At 38.0% G+C, this 16728-nt stretch overlaps 1 protein-coding gene and 1 long non-coding RNA gene across 5 annotated transcripts in view; one reads left to right on the forward strand and one right to left on the reverse strand.

Moving 5' to 3' along the window:
- Window positions 1–14184, reverse strand: part of col18a1b (collagen type XVIII alpha 1 chain b) — a 54459-nt gene extending 40275 nt beyond the window's left edge. For 2 of the 4 annotated variants that reach the window (XM_051896063.1, XM_051896062.1), the window contains exon 1: window positions 2689–3232. In XM_051896063.1, the coding sequence (XP_051752023.1) occupies window positions 2689–3217 (529 nt within the window). In that variant the 5' untranslated portion in view covers window positions 3218–3232. Of the gene's footprint in view, window positions 1–2688; window positions 3233–3255; window positions 3634–13954 lie in introns of those variants that run through there. The other 2 variants (XM_051896065.1, XM_051896064.1) reach the window with 2 other exon arrangements.
- The window catches only part of LOC127513925 (uncharacterized), a 757994-nt gene that overhangs the window by 735281 nt on the left and 5985 nt on the right, over window positions 1–16728 (forward strand). The window lies entirely within an intron of this gene.

Consider the following 16728-nt stretch of genomic DNA (forward strand, 5'->3'; position numbering starts at 1 on the left):
ACTTACTGTTTACATCAAATTCATGCTTTAATAGTAGACTAATCATCACAGGTTTCATCAGTCCAGTCTGTGACTTACAACATAATCATCTGTGTTTAGCTACAAAGGGCGTCTTCAACGACGGCACTCTATAAAAATGAAGACTATATTTTTTTGCAGTCTAATTCAGGCATTCAAAGGCACAAAACATTTTTCTCTTATTCTGTGGATTTTGCCTCCACTTGTTACCGCTGTTTTTCTGTCACCACTATGACGTAACTGTGACGTCTGCTCCAAACTGGTCTAAATCTAACCCTCAGTGGGGCGTAAGCAGATCTTAAGTAAATGTATGAATGAGATTATATGAATTCATACAAATTCATCATGCTGAATACACTACAATTTACCAAATTAAACAAATTACATTAAACTATGAACTGTCATGAGTGTGTGTCTCGTATCAGCTCTGTGATCTCTCTCTTTTCATACAAACACAAGTAATAGGTCATCTTGCATCTTGCAGCGGTTACCAACAGTAAAAATGGGTTGACAGATGAGTAGAAGCTCAGTCTCAGCTGACTGTACATTATCTAAGACAGTGAGAAAAACATATGGAACTTTCTTTACTGTTTGCGTGAATACTTGCCGCCTTTGTGCTCATGCTTTGGATGCGTCAGTCAGCGTGAGTAAGATTGTGTTGTTTACGTCAGCATGACTGAAAATCACATTTCATTGGTTCAGACTCATGCCATCGAGAATTGAATATTCACAAAGTTGAAATGCTGTGCTTTAAAGCGATACCAAACTTGTGCTGAGGGGAAGCGCCAGTCGCCGAGAAACGATCAGAGAAAAACAGCATTTTTCATGGACAAAGGAAAGGTACTCCTCTCAGAAAAAGTACAAATAAAGATACTTTTAGATGTTTCATTGCTATTTGGAGCATTGGGATTGCTAGACAAGGGCTTAATGAAGTCATTTTTGTGAAACCTCATTCGACCAAAATTGACATTTTTCACTTGTTTTGCCTGTAGCTTGAAATTAGCCTGTGCACTTTCCCACTCATTTGACCTGCATGGGTCACACATCTTGTAGTTTATTTTATAGTAAATTTTATACTTAAAGGGGTCATGAATTGAGAAATCATCTTTTCCTTCAGCTTGTGATGTATAAGGTCATCGTACTATAAGAATATCCTGTAAGTCTCAGAACTGAAATCTTCCTTGTTAGTCCAATAAAAGCTTTTATTGACACCAGGTCCATCGAACGACTGATCCTGGAATGTGCCTGTCATAGATAGGTGAAACCCTGCCACCGCAGAAGAAATCAACTCCTACTTCATTATTGTAATGTTAGCCTCGCCCACTGGAGGAGAAAAGAGCGATACAGGACTAAAATAACATTACCTTTCAAAGGATCCTAATGCTAGGAATATGGTTATTTATTTTCAACAATGTGAATGTCTCAGTTGAGCTTTATTTATTTGTATTTGGTACATTTCACTGTGGATTCTTTGGTAAATCAAACTTTTACTATATGGACTCGACAGTAATGCAACAACATGTCAGTAACTGTGTTAATTTTAATGCCTGATCTGATATGTAATGATTCATGTACAGTCAGATGATCTTTAAGTCAGTAAATCAAACCAGAGACTAAACGCTCAACTTCACGTTGTTTCTCTTAGTAGGATGAAAATAATCTGTTATTTAAATGGTGATTAAATTATATATAGAAAATGATCAAAGAACGCTCCCTTTACAATCGCTGGAGCTGTCAATCAAACAGCACGAGTTTATCAGTGACTCACGCCAAAACTCCTGTTTTATTCAACAAATCTCTTAGTTATACCGAGTTTGGCACTGTTAGTTATGAAAAGTTATGAAAGTGTGCAGAAATTGAGTTTCAATGACGAGATCACGTGCTCAACAACATGTCTGTGATCGGCTACAATGTTCATCACTGCAACCTTTCATGCCACAATCTAAATATAATGCCATAGATCTAAATGTAATGCTATAATCAACACTTATTACAATTAGTAAACCTTGAGAGCTGTGATAGTAAAAACATGTTAAAGTTTTCGAGAGAGTAATACTTAGCTATTTCATATTGCAAAGATGTCAGCCAATCACAGCAGTGGGCGTTTACGCTGAAGTCTCACAGCAGACACGCCCCTTAAAACAGAGCGTTCAAATCAGAGGGTAGGAAAAATGCCTTTTATTTCTAAATTATGACAATTTTTGATGTAAAACATCATAAGTGCACCACAGGAAACATTATAAAACAATAAAACACCACAGTTCATGACCCCTTTAAGTGCAAATGTACTAATGAATCATAATTTCCATTTAAAAAAGTTTGCAAAGAGATTTTACATACAAATATTAGCTATGGGTTAAACAGCACTGAATGCAATGTAGAGAATGTAAAAATGAATGTAATTAGTATTCATGCATGCATGTAATTTTAATGGATTCACACTGAGCCACGCATGCAGGCGCAGACCTCACGTCACAGCAGATGCAAACTCTCTGCTGCTGGTTACCCTATCCATAAGTGCTGGTCTAAACCCTGGCAAAGCAGTAGCAGAGCAGAGCAACCGCTGACAGACAGGAAGTGACCTGTGCCTCTCACGGTAGAAAGCACATCAATGAATGACACATACCGACAAGACAAGCGGCACAAGTTTAAGATGCATCTTAGTTTTACCTTTGTGGTTACTAACGGTTATGCATGGCTGACTGGGCTCTGGTCCCTCGGGGAGGGTGTGGCAGGCCACAGGCAGGCCCCTCTCCTGTAGGACTGTCCAGCAGCTGTCCAGCAGCACCTCACAGAAAGTCCTGCAGGGTAGCAGGACTATCCCAGACTTTTCAGAGGGCTGATGGCATCTTGGTGCCAGTAGTAGGCAAAAAAACCATTCCAAACCATGGTGGCAGCCTGAACGCAGGAGCCAATCCCATTCATTCAATACAGCTACCACATCCTCTGCCTGGGTGTGGTTAAAAAAATTAGGTACAGAAAATGTGACTTCACCATGAGATACACAGAAAGGCCAGTCAGAGCCTCTTGGTAAGCAGTTTGTGGAGTCCTTAGGGGAAGCTGGGGTGCTAATTATGCTAATCCTGCTGTCAGTAACCCATGTCCCTGTTGTTTTTTTGCCTTCCTGAGCCAAATCCAAAGTGGGCCCTGAGCCTAAGCCTGACCCACTGGCATCACCTGAGGAACCTTTGACATTCATTTCATGTTTGACTTCCTCTGATAAAGACTTATCATTACCCGTTTTCGAATGGTCACGCTTCGAGGAGATGCCAGGTGTCCTCTTTGTGACAGCATTATTCCTGTTCACAGTTGGCTTCTGGTCCAAGTTCTGCACAAATCCCGTGGCTACATCTATGATGTCCGACCCTACATCACCAATGTTCTTGTCTTCACTGGTTGTTCCACTGTCTTTGTCCACTGTGGGGCCGATTGTGGCATCTTGATTGATCCACCAAACGGCATTAAGAGGACCCACATACACAATCAACAGGAGAGACAAGCCCCGGCTGAACCTCATCTTTGTACATACACTTGTCCTTCTCTTGCACGAGTCATTCAGAACATGCTATCTTGGAAAAGTAGCCAAACCGACAGTGCAATGCAAGATGAGCTATCCTTTCCTTCTCTTAGCTCATTGTGATAGAGGGAGAGAGAGACAGAAGGCGTGTACTTTTTAATGGTTGGACCTCATTGGCCACTTCTACTTACCCTCAACATCCCTTTGTGTCCCAATAGACCCCGCTCCAAGAACACAGATGTGCAGCCCAATGCTCCTCTTTTGAGAATAAAATCCATGTATGGGGCCCTTAAAAAATATTTAATAACTTGCCTTTTTATTTTCATGAATGATTGTCCTTCAAATGGACAATTCATCGTTTTCACCATTAATACTGAAAAATGCAAAGTGGACGACTCTAAATACCATGTGCACACAGCTTTTTAAATTATAATTTAATGAAGTTTGGAATAAATATGCCAAAACTAATATCCCTTTTTCCATTTATGAATTTCTTTCTTTAAAAGAAGACCTTTTGAAGAATACTGGGGTCCAAATGACATTAGACCTCTTTGATTTTCAGTGTATGAACAAATCTTATTATCCTTTAAAAATTGTGTGACAACAATAACCCCCTAAATAAATTATGAGTTGTCCTTATATCACTGTGTATGGTCTTCAGTCATTTTACTCATTTTTAATACTGTGCATCTGCACAATTACTGCAGTTATTTAAGGGGAAAACCAAGCAAATGTTTTACACTGCATTTCTTCTCAGTCCCCCACTGCTTGTACTCATAGTGCATCTATTCATGCCAGCAGGGCTGTTTGGTGTGGGTCTGAGTGATAGACACATAGCAGCTGACAGCATATCTGATCTGGTGGATGTATCAGCCTACGTACGTGTGGAAACCCATAACCTCATCATTGTGAAAGGCAGTTTTCCCACATTCTGATTCTGACCATGCCTGAACCTCCTCTGCTCAAAATCTCAAACCTTCTGTCCAGCTGTTCACTCCACATATGCTCTCAGCTCACCCTGATCACACCATGGGTACTTGGCCCTCTAACAATCACTTTGTCTATTCTGTCCCCTGCATGCTCTCACAGTTCCTGTCTTTCTTGCATGCAAACTTATAATAGGCACAAGCAACACACACACATTCACAGTTTCTTCTAGGCTAGTTCACACCCCCAGGGTGATACCAGCAGGGTGAACACACTGACCTAATAAAACCCAGCAGTTGTGTTTTTTTGCACTTCAGTGAATTGGCCTTAGAACACAGGTTGTTATCATTCCATATTAGAAGTATTATAGCCTACATACAAAACTAATAAAGGTAAAGAACTAATATAAAACTAATATACTGAAATGTTGCTGCTCCTGCTGAAACTACTACTACCACTACTACTACTAATAATAAAGAAAATAGTAAAGAAATAAAAAATTAATACATTTGCGTTTACAGTACCAAATCTATAAATGCATAAAAAAAGAAATAAGCACTACAAGATTCCTTCCTGTATTTATTTATTAGTGTTTCACACTGATGTGGAGGAATGTTAGCTCACTCCTATCGCAGAACTGCTTCAGATAAATAACATTTGTAGGTTTTTGGGCATGAACAAGGTCCTGGCATAGTATGTCAATGGGGTTTAAAGGGTTAGTTCACCCAAAAATGATAATTATGTCATTAATTACTCACTCTCATGTCATTCCAAACCTGTAAGACCTTCATCTTCGGAACACAAATTAAGATATTTTTGACGAAATCCAAGACGCCTCCATAAACAGCAATTTAACCACCTTTTTCAATGTCCAGAAAGGTAGTAAAGATCTTGGATGACATGGGGTGAATGAGTAAATTATCAGGAAATTTGAAATCTGAATAGAACTAATCCTTTAATGTTTGTGAACAAAATGCCAAGGACATACCCTATTCAACAACTCAGTTGTAATATTTTCCATGCTGTCCACTGATTCTCACAAACTTGGAATGAAAAAGCATGGGGGATCAGATCTGGGGCATCCGCTGGGCAGACAAACACCCAAGGGACCAGACATGAGACCAGTGCTGGATGAGTTTATCCCACTCTGAGGCATATTAATAAAGTGCTCAGTGTTTATAGAGGCAGAGAAGGTCAGTGGCCTACTCCAAAATTCACTATAAAACAAAACTGAACTGCTTGAAATGACGCCCACATGTCAGACATACAGTGACCCATCTGTGTCTGTTTTGAGAGACACACTTACAAATCTAGCGATAACTTTGATAAACAGTATAATGCATAGATCATGAAATGCAAAATAAATACTAAAAATAAAAGATTATATATGCTCTTGTTAACCAGTGAACACAAAGCTGTGATTGGCATCTTCAGATTCATAGGTGCTGGGAAAATTACTGGATAGGGTGCCCCAAAATTGACTTGTATATATTGGCATTGTGACATTATGAAAACGCTCACCAAATAGCACTTGATGCAACATGAACAGCTGTCTTAATGGCCTATGTGTATACTGGGCTTATTGTCCTAATAATCCTGTTCAGCTGGACAGCTTCTCTTCGGGTTGTAGAGTACACAGAGAGCCCACACTTGAAGAAAACAAACTGAAAACAAAACACCTTGTTTAAAAGTACACTTATTGATTAATACTTTTGAAAAATATGTTTAAAATCATGCACACTAATTAAGATGACACTTCCGCTTGTGGAAGGCTGAATATAGCATTTCTACAAAAAAACTTTTGCTTGATCCCACAGTACATTCACACTGCTATGTATTAGTTCAAGACAAGTCAAAGACGACTGGCATATAAAATAAAAAGGAACACTAAGCAAAAAATAATCTCAACATCTTAAATGCATTTTATGTGTTTATACTAATGCTTCCACGTAAACCATGATGTGATGACGTAGCATAGCGCGTCACAGAAATGCACATAATCAGATTCTAATTGCTTGAAGGAGATGCACAGGCTTGACCAAAGTGTGGAAATGCGACGCAGTGTCTTGTTCCCTTCTCAATGAACCAGGTTACAAAACATACGTAACATATAGATGTAGGAACTCGATGCTGCGTCATGGCATTGGCGCTATGGGAACGTTAATACCCACACCGCCACACAAGGGAGGGAGCCTGTACAAGGAGGCTGTATCTCTCACTGACACCTGCTGAGCAGACGGACTCAGATCAACCCTGGAAAACCTGGGCTCCTAGAGTCGAATCTGTGTCCAAACTATAAAAATTGATAAATGTGTGAGGAGACGATCATCCCGCCGCAGCGCAAACATCATGCAAAGGTACTACAATCTTAGTAGAGTGAGCTCTAACTCCTAGAGGTGAAGTAGAACAATTGCCACCAAGTGGCTACGATCAACTTAGGCTTGCGATGCTTTTGGGAAACGCGGTCCTGGACTGATCTTGACTCACTAGTGTTTCTAATACTCCGCTTAAACGAGGTGGACTCAAACTGAATTCTGTAACCTTTTTTCATAATATTTAGAACCCACTGAGAAATATTAAGCAAAAGTTGTCACGCTGCCACAAAATTTGACAGAGGGATCTTTTTTTTTTGATGCGATCAATCTGTTCGGGGCCAATGCATTGAAACAATGCATTGGCAGGGAACCCCTGAACAAGCCCCAGAGAAAGATCATTGGTGGGTGAAGATGGGGAGGATTGATCGCAGAGTACTTCTGCTTCCTGAAACAACACTGGCGGTGGGATAGGCAGAAGCACCTTCTGAGGGCACCATGGGAGATCTAGCACACAAGGCTCTGGTATAACGAGAACCCCCATGAAAGGGCTCACCCCCAGGGGCCCATCAGAAGGGCCTGGGAAGAGATTATGGTCCTCAGATCGGCCCTCCCCCTGTACAGATGAACTTGCATATGCCATGCTCGCTTTTTGTTCCTGCCTTCTAGAGCTGGACTCTTGCTGGACATGGCTTGTTGAGGTCACCGGCTCCTGGATGCGGTGAGGGATTAACTCCTTGAACAACGTTATTTGGCTTCCTGGTATCTGTTGATGACAGTGTTTACTGCGTCACCAAACAGACCAGAAGGCCAAATCTGGAGTCAAGGAGAAATGCCTTATTTTTCTCCTTGATACCTGTTAAATTAAGCAACGTGTTCCACCTTTGCAGCAATAGAATGGCCGATGGACTGGGCTATCTGCTTTGTGGCATGGAGCGCCAGATTTGTGGCTCAGCAATGTCCTGAAACCACCTCTTGGGCTAATCCCTCGCCACAATCCTGACCTGCTGCTGCATATGCCTTGCCCACCAAATTCGATGTTACTCTGCAAGACCTGGTGGGCAAGGCAGATTTCAATGATGCCACACAAGGGGTGAGATAGCCCTGCTCGCATATCCCAACCACCATAGAGTATGTTGAAGTGGCGTTAGTATGTACTCGAGCAGAATACAGATTCTTCTGCAATCTCAACACCTCAGTGTGGAGATCTGGAAATAACGGCAGAAGGTGGCAGGGAGGTTGTTCTCTGCAAGACATAAGAAAGTAGGCATCTGGTTTAGAACAGACCAACATTTTCTGCTCAGTTGTCCAATCCAGATTTAATTTAGCCATGGCATGAGTAACAACCTTGAGCATTTCCTCAAATGCAGCTCCTTGAGTGGACTGCTCCACCAAAGCATCCGCCTGCATTCCCAGAGCCAACCCCTCAGAATCAGATGCAGACAGCATGAGCTGGATTTAAAGAAATCGTAGAGCATGCTTCAATATCCAGAGCAGGAAGCCCTAACCTGGTAGACGGAGTGAAAGATAGGGCTTCATCACCTGTCTCAAACTGAACCTCCACCAGCTCAACCCGTCAACCCCATGATCGAAGACACCCGGGGCACATGGGTGCAGCTTGACTCTTATCCCTTAAGAGGGATTGGAGCCTTCGAACTCTGAAGCGCTTGCAATGCATGCAGTCAGCCCCCTTGAGGACTGAAAGATGACTCACACAAGATGTGCATGATGCATGTCCTCACCCATGCAGACAACGCACATCTTGTGTAAGTCGTCCTTCGTAATAAAGCAAGGGGACGCCGTCACACATTTTCTAAACTCTTTACATGGCATTATACACTCTAACTCCTGATCTACTTGAAGCAGCACACACATAGTTTACAATATTATTTGCACACACACGTGCGCTCAACAAACATGCGGCTCCTGAAGACAAAGAAGCTGATGACGTGCATCACGCCATGTTCTCGGCCAATCGAATTGAAGTGTTTAGACACATGCTTCAGACACCGGTTCACATGGAAGCGTTCCCATAGCATCAGTGCCATGATGCAACGTCAAGTTCCTACTCGAAAGGGAATCAATGCATTTTTGGAATTCCCTGCAATAGTTTTTCCTCACAGATGGTCATAATTCTGGCAGCTATGAAAGAAAGGTCATGTGACTCAAACAGATGAATTACTGTTTCTAAGAGCTCTTCATTCCATGGGTGTAGATTTGGATGATCTGCGAACAATACATACTGTACCAATATTGCAGTTGTTACTTAATGTTACAAAAGTATTTTAGAGACTTTTATACTTGCACTCTCTTCCGTACTATTCTATGAAACAGGTACCAATATGGAGAACAAATCAGAACATATCCAAAACAGCTAGAAACAGAAGTGAGAATACACTGAAAAAAGGCTGCTTTTCTTTTACTTTTGTGTTGAAAATCACTGAAATTATTGAAACTGGAACACTATATAAAACAGGTATGAATAAGAACACAAGTGTTTAGAATAAAATATTTGTATAACTCTATTTCTAACATATAACATTTCCATTAGGTGGTCAACAAATACTTAAAAGGCCTATATAAATAATCTTTACGAATAGAAACAACTTAACCAACAGATTCACCTTTACTTGTTGCCTTCATGATCACAATGCATAATACACTACACAGTGAAATATATTTTTATATTAGGTTACTCTTTGTGTGTGGTATGTTTTTTTTGTTTTTTTTTCATAGCATGGTCTAATTACACTTAATGGCTCCAGAACTGTTTTTAGTGACTAACTGTATTCCAGTGAAGGAAGTGTCTTGCTTTCCCACACTATTAACATCACACGCACATGCCATTGCTGACAGATGTTAATTACATTGACAAGGGTCACAAATACTATAAGGACACCCAATTACTGTTTTAAAGATCCCTGAAAGGCACAGAATTCCATTACCTCAAAGGAATTGCTAAGCTATCACTTGGAACCAGTATCCCTTTATGTAACCACTTGACTAACATTCATAACTGTTATTATTCTGACAACAACATTTGATGATTGGGCTTCTGCCATAGCCACCATTACTCCTGAGATTTTGTGCTTGCATTAAAAAGGGGATCTCCAAAGGAAATAGGCCTGCATCCTAGCAGTAAAATCAGTACAGGAAACCTAAACTAAGGATATGAACACACACCGTATTGTCCAAGTGCTCAGCCTAAAACAATAATTGCACAAAATGCTGGGCATAGAATGACCTTAAACACTTAATGACCCTGAACATGTTTTGTAAATGCAACAATAAGTGATGATGTTTTAATAGTCTGAGATGATGGATTTGCTCCTCTGTTTAAAAGCGATGATGTTTTGATAGTCAGAGACATTGTTTTTGCTCCTCGGTTTAGAAAGAGCACCATCTGCTGGAAATTAAATACACTATTTCTGAACATGTGTGTGCCAAAATTTATATAATTTTTAGTTATAGCCTCTACACTTCTGTCATGTCAGTGCGATTCTAATCTACTTTTTAAAAAGTCATCTCAGTTGCTGAATTCCCAGAAAGAAATACCCATAATCTTAGGAGATATCCATAAAATATAAAAAGTCCTTTCCATGGAAGTGTAAACTGTGACAAAATCACTCAGCAGTGACTTCCCACTTCCATAAAACTTAAATAATTCCACACACTCAGACAATTCATACACTCCATACCAGTGGTGTGCGGTGGTGTTTTAAAATGAGGAGGCAAAGTCCTCATTTATGTCCCTGTTACACAATTTTAAGTTAACATTACATAAAAAGAGAGACCAAATACAATTCTATTTTGTTATTTTTATACTATGTAATGTTCTGTTTATTAAAACCAAGTATAAATTTCATCAAGTTAGTGTTTTTAATCATTTTTACATGTATTCCAAAATAATAACTAAAGGCAGTAACAATTTAAACAATATATATTATTTATAAACTAATATTAAGCTTTTATTTTTAATAGTCAATTTATTTTCAGCATTCATCAAGCTTGTACACACTGTTCACTCACTCACAGACACAAAGATGTACCTTTAATTTCACCACGCTGATTGCTCACTAAAAAAACTGTTCAGGCCATTTCGAGTTTGATTTTGACATGACACAAAGCGGTGATATGTAAGTGACAGTTGTTTACTTACTTTTTAATTAGTCTTCCATTAACGCCATCACTGTCTTCATTCAGACCGATTCGACGAGAACGCGCACGAAAACAAGAGGAGGGATTTATCGCACGAACCAATCATGTCCAATCATAACCGATCATATCCAATCATAGCGCAATTGAGGCATTGCCTCCTCTCACGTGACTTTCCCCCATTTATTCTCAATTACCCCCCACTAAACCCACCGCACGCTATAGAGGCTCTGCTTTGTTTCTATGAGCTGAAGGGAGGCACAGAGATGCGGACTCCCCGCTGTAACTTTACCTGCGGGTGTCGCTGTTTGACAGTGTTTCTTTAGAAAAACAAGCGACATTTACACTTTTTAAAGGTGCAATATGTAATATTTTTGCAGTAAAATAACCACTAGGCCAATGTTATATATTTTGTTCACTTGAGTACTTACAATATCCTAAATGTTTCCAACTATTTGCAAATCGTGACAAAATTGCAATTTTAACCAAGGCTCCGGGACGTGTGAGGAGTCGCCTGTCAATTGCGTCATACCCGCGTTAACCATCGGTCTGCCTCGGTTTCCGGTTTTATTTTGTAGAAATAATGGAAACACCAAAAAAGCTTTAATATATTACACTTTTTAATAGTCAAGAGAACAACTGTTTGGTTATGTTTATAGACAGAAAACTAATTGTTGTTATATAGCTCAACACGTTTAATCTTATTGTTTAAATCTAATTTTCTTGATTTTTTTTTTTTTGCGAGTACCATGCTTTACCATGCCTCAGAGAAAAACACTATTTTGTCAAGTAGCTAACATAGCATAATCAGATGCAGCTTTATTTTTAGTAACAGTAATACAGCATTTTCTCCATCATACAATACGTTTTAAAATTAATTGCATGCCATTTATCAACACAAGCCATCCAGCACTTAATACAATATTCAAAATTGATCTATCTTACTGCAGTGTGTAACAGTGTCTCACAGCAGCCGCCGAGCGAACGCAGAGTAATGTTATAACATCATTTTCAACACACTCAAATGTATCTAATATGATAAACAGAGCTGTGTTACCTCATACTCATGACCGGAAAAGCGGAAGCAGCGCCGGCGACTGTGGCATAATAAAAGTCCCGCTGCTCGCGAGGCGTGTGTTGCAAATCGCTCCAGCGGCCTCGTTCAGCTCCCACAACACTCGGTCCTGCTCTGCTTCATACTACAGTAACGGTAATAATCGCATCCATGAACATGAATTCTTCCTGAGTCCTATCCCGATTCTTTTGCACCGTCCGTTGAGGTGAAGACCACATGTCCCAAGATTCCACGCTCAAACTTGGCGTCATCGAGCTACACCTTTGTTTTGAATAGGCCTCTAGCGACCTCTAGCGGACACAATTTTTACATATTGCACCTTTAATGTCAAATGTTGTAACATTTGCATTGTTTTATTTTTGTAATATCGATTATTTTCTCATCCAGTTTTTTTTGAGGAGGCACTGCCTCCCTTGAAACGCCCCTGATCCATACACTCCAGACAAATATTTGAATACTACCTGCACATAATACACTTGAAATATTTTGTTAAATGTATTTACTTATTATACTGAATGACTTCAATAGTCTTATACAGTAGATTATTCAGTTTTTCATTTTGTCAGATTCTAAAACTTTTGACTTCAAATGAATGTTTGTAATGTGGTAATATATTGTACAACAATAGCATTATTCATTTATAATGTGTTATTTATTTTGCTGGATGCATATAAACAATACTTTTTGTCATGAACCGTTTATAGCAAAACTGCCAAAGATTTAAAAGATAAATCTACTCTTTAGCACATCAGAATATTTGCCCTGAAGGGTTTTCTCTACTCCCTCTCAACTTTGAATCGTCCCGTCACAAACTTTTCAACATGTGCCTTCATATAAGAGTGGGATTTTGGCAGAGTGAAGTAATGGAATGAATGTTCCATATAATCCACAATGCAGCATTCATTAGACATCAGAACAGAAGGACACAGAGGCGTATTCCCTCCTTTATGATTAAAACTAAAGTGATTCAAGTGAACTGAAAGAAAAAAGAATACTGACAGGGAATATGACAACGTTTGTCACCTAAAGATGATGCATCAAAGTGGACATACATAATCATCTCCACTGAAATCATGAATTGTGTGCTTGTTAGAGCTCTTTTCAATTTGTTTGGGCCATAAACATTCAAAATCAATAAATGTGTTGGTCATGTACAGGCTAATTCAGTAACTATGCCTTGTCAATTGCAAAATTGACCAAAATTGTTGTTCTGTCCTTACTAAAAGCTTTCATACACACACAATTGCCATGATTTTTTCTCTCCGTTTCTTCTCTCACATTTTGTCTGTGTGTAGCTTTGGGATTTTTTGCCAGTTCTTCACTCGCAATTAACACACATTGTGTGGAAATCCAAACAACACTTTGAGGAACACGCCTTGAGCTTCCTTGCAATGTTTTATGGTCATGCTTTGCCAGTACTGCCCTGATGATAACAAGAAAAGAGTTCCCTGTTGATATAGGATAATTTAGTGGATTTTCTTTGCCAACAGTATGACAGGTAGTGGTAATAGACACTGACCCATGTTTGTTTCATTGGTTTATAAAAGGCCTTTCTGCACATAACCCTGCATACCGTAAGCAATGCCAGAAAAGCTTGTAAAAGTGTATATAATGAAAGGATGCCTTGCAGGCTGGAAATTTACATTCCATTAAACTTTGAACAAACTCAATCATTGATTCTTTAACAAAGTTGGAGTTGTCCAATCATGAACACATGTATAGGTAAACTAATGCATTTTTAATGCACTGAGGAATAATATTGCACTTATACACATTTGCAGTGGATAATTAATATTCAAACATTCATAAAGAAAACTGTGAGATGCCCAGAAACACACAAAACAAAATAGATAAGTTACAATATATCTACAATTCTAATCATTCCAATTCATTAGTTACAGAAATTTTGACACTGCAACATTTCAATAAGAGAAACGGGTGATTTATTACCTGTACGCTGAGATTCCGTTACCTTCTCCATAAATATCAGGTAAAATAGTAATCCCAATATAAGCCAAAGAGATCGCATCTTTATCACGTGCCTCTGTCTTTTTCAGTGAGCATCAGTGGAGATTACTGCATGTCCAGTAAACACTGACAACATTGTAAGACAGAAAGAGGGGCGTGAATGCAAATCTTGAGCGCATGGCTTGACTGTCCTCAGGGTGATCCAGAATCACATTTACACTTGATATTAATTCAGCCTAGACAGATTGTATAGTAGAGCTGTTCTGATGAATGATTCAAAGAGGTGCACTACACACTACCTGGGTCCTAAAGCCTACAATGTTGACTATTTTCTGTGTCCTGTATCATTTTTCTCTTTCTTTACTTTCTTTTTGTTCTGTAAAGCTGCTTTGGGACATTGTGTATTATAAAAAGCTCTAAATAAATTTAAATAAACACTAGAAATATGACTAGCGACTATAGTTATGACTGAAAAATATGTTTTAAGATAAACATAATGAAACCACAACTAATATGCAATACAAACAAAAACTTTGTGTTAAATCTCTTGAATGCTGGTCTTCATTTTTACTAATGTTTCTGTACGTCTGTTTTCCTCATCAGTACTCTCAACAGGGTGCCTGTACAGTAAGGTGCAGAACTAATAGAACATGACTGTAATGTTTAGGGCCTCTGTTCTGACATGTAAGCAGCATCTGTACCATTTCTAATTCCCTCTGCACATACATTCCATCAAGGCTAATCTGGGTTGGGTTTGAAGTAGATTAGCGCATATATGATATACATATGTATGTCTAATATAGTGGTAAATAGATTGGAAAGGGCTTTCCAAATAGAGTAAATTATGTGGTGAAAGACATAGACAGAATTACTTAATGTCCATTTAGAGTTTTTTAAAATCTTGTATTAAGTCTTAATTTAAGATGACACTATGGTGTTTGAAGCATTAGCACATTCCAGGACCAGTCGGATGTTACATCTGTAAAAAAAAGAGGTTAGAATAGAATTTTAAAATTGTCAGAATTTAGAACATTAACAATGTTATCACTGATAAAATATTAACATTTTATTTTTTACATGGAGCAGGTCAACTCCTCATTTGTGTCATCATTAAATTAAATTAAATTCAGTTTATTTGTATGTGCTAAATAATGTGCTAAATATAAGGTTCAATAAATCCATAACCCCTGCAAAACAAAACAAAAACAATAGGGTGCCCAACACCATTCCTTACAGCACCACCTTGTGGCCAATTCTCACAAAAAACTGGTAGATAGTTTGCAGTAGTTCAACAGGCAGCAATTTACATTATCAGAAGTTTGAATTTGTAAAGCCTCATTGTCATTGCATTGCTTTTAAAGTAAATTTTTTAATTAAAAACCAACAGATAAATTGTCCTTCTATAAAATTGCTGGTATGGAGTAATGCTCTGCCAATCAGTATATATTTATTAATCACTGTGTAATGCAGCGATCCAGTAGTGATCCAGTATCCAGTGGCGGTGACCTGTTCCTCTTAAAAGTAATGCCTTTGATAGACACAGTTAACCAGTTTACACACGCCTTCAGAAATATACATTTGATTACATTTTGGAGAACAGACAGAAGAAGATCCGTCAATGTACACTACCGGTCAAAAGTTTGGAAACATTACTATTTTTAATGTTTTTGAACGAAGTCTCTTATGCTCATTAAGGCTGCATTTATTTCATAATAAATACAGAAAAAACAATAATATTGTGAAATATTATTACAATTTAAAATGATGGTTTTCTATTTTAATATACTTTAAAATATAATTTATTTCTGTGATCAAAGCTGAATTTTCAGCATCATTACTCCAGTCTTCAGTGTCACATGATCCTTCAGAAATCATTGTAATATGATGATTTATTATCAATGTTGGAAACAGTTTATTTAAACAGTTATTTTTTTGGAACCTGTGATACTTTTTTCAGGATTCATTGATGAATAAAAGGTTAAAAAGAACAGCATTTATTCAAAATATAAATCTTTTCTAACAATATAAATCACTTTTTATCAATTTAACACATCCATGCTGAATAAAAGTATTAATTTCTTTAAAAAAAAAAAATAAAGAAAAAAAATGACTGACCCAAAACTTTTGAACAGTAGTGTATATTGTTACAAAAGATTTCTATTTTAAATAAATGCTGATATTTTTTTAACTTTTTATTCATCAAAGAATCCTGAAAAAGTATCACAGGTTATAAAATAATATTGCGCAGCACAACTGTTTCCAACATTGATAATAAATCATCATATCAGAATGATTTCTGAAGGATCATGTGACACTGAAGACTGGAGTAATGATGCTGAAAATTCAGCTTTGATCACAGAAATAAATGATATTTTAAAGTATATTAAAATAGAAAACTATAATTTTAAATTGTAATAATATTTGACAATATTACTGTTTTTCCCGTTTTTATTATGAAACAAATGCAGCCTTAATGAGCATAAGAGACTTCGTTCAAAAACATTAAAAATAGTAATTTTGACCGGTAGTGTACATTTGATCGTTGTTTGTGTTCAGATGTTCAGGATGGGTCATCGGTGTGAAGAGTTTTCACTCTTTCTTCTCCGTGTCAGTGGTTCACTTTCCATGCATCTGAATGCAAAACTCTGCAGGTTCACTTTATTTTGACATAATAATCCAAATCCAATCTATAATCCAAATGTAGCTGTATACTTTATTATACAAAGAAAAGGATATGTAATGATCGTCAACAGATG

Source organism: Ctenopharyngodon idella, chromosome 6 (assembly GCF_019924925.1).
Source record: "Ctenopharyngodon idella isolate HZGC_01 chromosome 6, HZGC01, whole genome shotgun sequence".
In the NCBI taxonomy this organism is placed as follows: domain Eukaryota; kingdom Metazoa; phylum Chordata; class Actinopteri; order Cypriniformes; family Xenocyprididae; genus Ctenopharyngodon; species Ctenopharyngodon idella.